The sequence below is a fragment of the Pterocles gutturalis genome, unplaced genomic scaffold (genome assembly GCF_000699245.1).
Source record: "Pterocles gutturalis isolate BGI_N339 unplaced genomic scaffold, ASM69924v1 scaffold28229, whole genome shotgun sequence".
Classification (NCBI taxonomy): Eukaryota; Metazoa; Chordata; class Aves; order Pterocliformes; family Pteroclidae; genus Pterocles; species Pterocles gutturalis.
In genome coordinates, this window is record NW_010129025.1 from 6786 (window position 1) to 9155 (window position 2370).

Sequence of the window (2370 nt, forward strand, 5' to 3'; positions counted from 1 at the left end):
GGAGCCGCGGGGAGGAGGAGCAGGGAGGCAAGCTGTGGTTCCCGCGCTGTCTCATCTCTGCTCGGTTCTCTCTCTCTCAGAGGCCACCAACGGGACAGTGCCACAGGGTCAGCGCCCGCCCCCGCGGATTAAAAACTTCCAGATCAACAACCAGATCGTGAAGCTGAAGTACTGCTACACGTGTAAGATCTTCCGTCCGCCCCGCGCCTCTCACTGCAGCATCTGCGACAACTGTGTGGGTGAGTAGCTGGGGCCGTGCCTGCCCCTGCGCCCGGGCGCTGTGGGGAGCCTTCGGAAGAGACCTGGGGAAGATCCGCACCCGATCTCGCTCTGGATCCCGTCCAGAACGGTGGTGTGTGAACACACAGGGATGGTCTGCCTCATCTTAAGCTCAAGAAGCTTGAGATTTGCTCCGAACCTGAAGCCAGATGGTTCATCTTTGCCAGTACTTCTCTGGCAATAGCTAGTCTAACATCACCCTGACTTGTCCGTGTAAACACACAGTCCATGAGTGTCCCTGAGCTGCTGGCCTTGCTGGGCTGGAGGGTGCCGCTGGGGAGCTGTGCCTTGCGTGAAAGCAGCTCCTGCCATCAGCACAGAGGTTCTGCCGTTCTGTTGAGCACCCCTAGTTTTTGTTCCCCTGGTTTTTGTTCCCCTTGCTGCGCAGCAGAAGCTCATTCATTGAATGGTTTTGCACCTTCTTGCCCGGCCTCCCCTTCTGGGAGGGGGCCACGATATGGGACCCTGAGTTAGCAGAGGGTTGGTCTGATCTCTGCCTTCACTTGCACAGAGCGCTTCGACCATCACTGTCCCTGGGTGGGCAACTGCGTGGGGAAGAGGAACTACCGCTATTTCTACCTCTTCATCCTCTCGCTCTCACTCCTCACCATCTACATCTTCACCTTCAACATCGTCTACGTAGCACTGAGTGAGTCTGGCTGCGGGGAGGGGGGTGGCTGGGCTGGTGAAAGGAGGGGGCGTGCAGGTGGTGTAAACCCAGAAGTGATGGGGAAGAAACCCATCTCTTCTCTCTCTCTGTATTTCCAGAATCTCTGAAGATTGGGTTTCTGAACACGTTGAAGGAAACCCCAGGGACATATCCTTCCAGAGTCCGGAGGGGCTGGCTTCTTTACTGCAGTACAGAGGGACCAGAGTCTTGATGCCCAGGCTTCTCTAAGGAGCCTTTCAGGGCATTTTCCTCCATCATTACAGGATGAGGAGCAATTCTGGGGCTTTTGGGAGGAGGGTGAAACAGAAAACCACGTCTAGGAGAAGAAGAGAAGTTGGGGTGGTGTGCCTGGGGTAGTGACGCAGCTGGGCTGGGACCATTCCAGGCTGTTCCCAGTCCTTAGCTGTTCTCACTGTACTGGAGGTGCTCATCTGTTTCTTCACCCTGTGGTCGGTGGTGGGGTTAACTGGGTTCCACACCTTCCTGGTGGCACTGAACCAGACAACCAACGAAGACGTAAGTAGAGTGTTTCTGTTCCTCTGAGCCATCGTTTCCCTTTCCCATCGCTCCCTCGGCGTGTCTCGGCTGCGTCCGCCTTGCTGACCTGCCCCGGGGCTGGGACGCGTGTCGGTGGAGCAGAGCTGAGCTTGTGCCCCGACGGTTGCAGATTAAAGGGTCCTGGACTGGGAAGAACCGCGTGCAGAATCCCTACAGCCACGGCAACATAGTGAAGAACTGCTGCGAGGTGCTCTGTGGGCCTCTGCCCCCCAGGTACACTCTCTCGAGGGGCAGCACGTGGACTGGGGGCTCTTTTGGTCCATTCCCACCCTCTGAACTGGGCTGCTCCCCCAGGGGCTTGGTTTTCACAGGGGGAACATGGACCCTGTAAACTGGGTTTGGGCTGTGCACAGCCCGTTTTGGAGAGAAACCCCTTCCCCTGACTTGTCTTCCACCAGCACTTTTCCTGCCAGGGAAAGACCTCGGCTTGGGGGGAGGTGCGGGTCTGTGATGGTGTGATTCTGTTCTCGCAGCGTCTTGGACAGACGGGGCATCCTGCAGCAGGAGGAGAGCACAGCTCAGGAGGAGTCGTGCCCGCGGGGACCAAGCTCTCGAGACCCCGCCGCCGCCCAGGGCCCCGGGGGGCAGGTGGAGGAGAGCGGCGCTCCACAAAAGGACGGCAGTGTTCCTCACCCCAGCGCCGTGAGTGACCCCTTCTGCGAGGGAGGGAAATGGGGAGCGGGCTGCGCCGGCTTTGGGCCAGCGGAGAGAAAGCTGATAGTGCGGTTTAGTGGGAGCAAAGCAACACTGGGGGCCGTGCTGAGAGGCTGCCGATTAAAAGCCTGTTGTGCTCTGGAACTGGAAACCAGCATTTCTCTGGAGCTGGCTGGGAGGGCGCTGGGCTCCTCTGGGTCCTGAGCGAG

General features: G+C 58.7%; 1 protein-coding gene across 1 annotated transcript in view; it reads left to right on the plus strand.

Annotated features, from left to right (window-relative positions):
- ZDHHC9 (zinc finger, DHHC-type containing 9) overlaps positions 1 to 2370 on the plus strand; it is a gene marked incomplete at its 5' end in the record, with an annotated part of 3707 nt that overhangs the window by 561 nt on the left and 776 nt on the right. Inside the window, 6 exons of the mRNA XM_010079825.1 lie at positions 81 to 239; positions 791 to 928; positions 1048 to 1096; positions 1363 to 1465; positions 1617 to 1720; positions 1981 to 2149. Of these exons, the coding sequence (XP_010078127.1) occupies positions 81 to 239; positions 791 to 928; positions 1048 to 1096; positions 1363 to 1465; positions 1617 to 1720; positions 1981 to 2149 (722 nt within the window). The remainder of the gene's footprint in view (positions 1 to 80; positions 240 to 790; positions 929 to 1047; positions 1097 to 1362; positions 1466 to 1616; positions 1721 to 1980; positions 2150 to 2370) is intronic.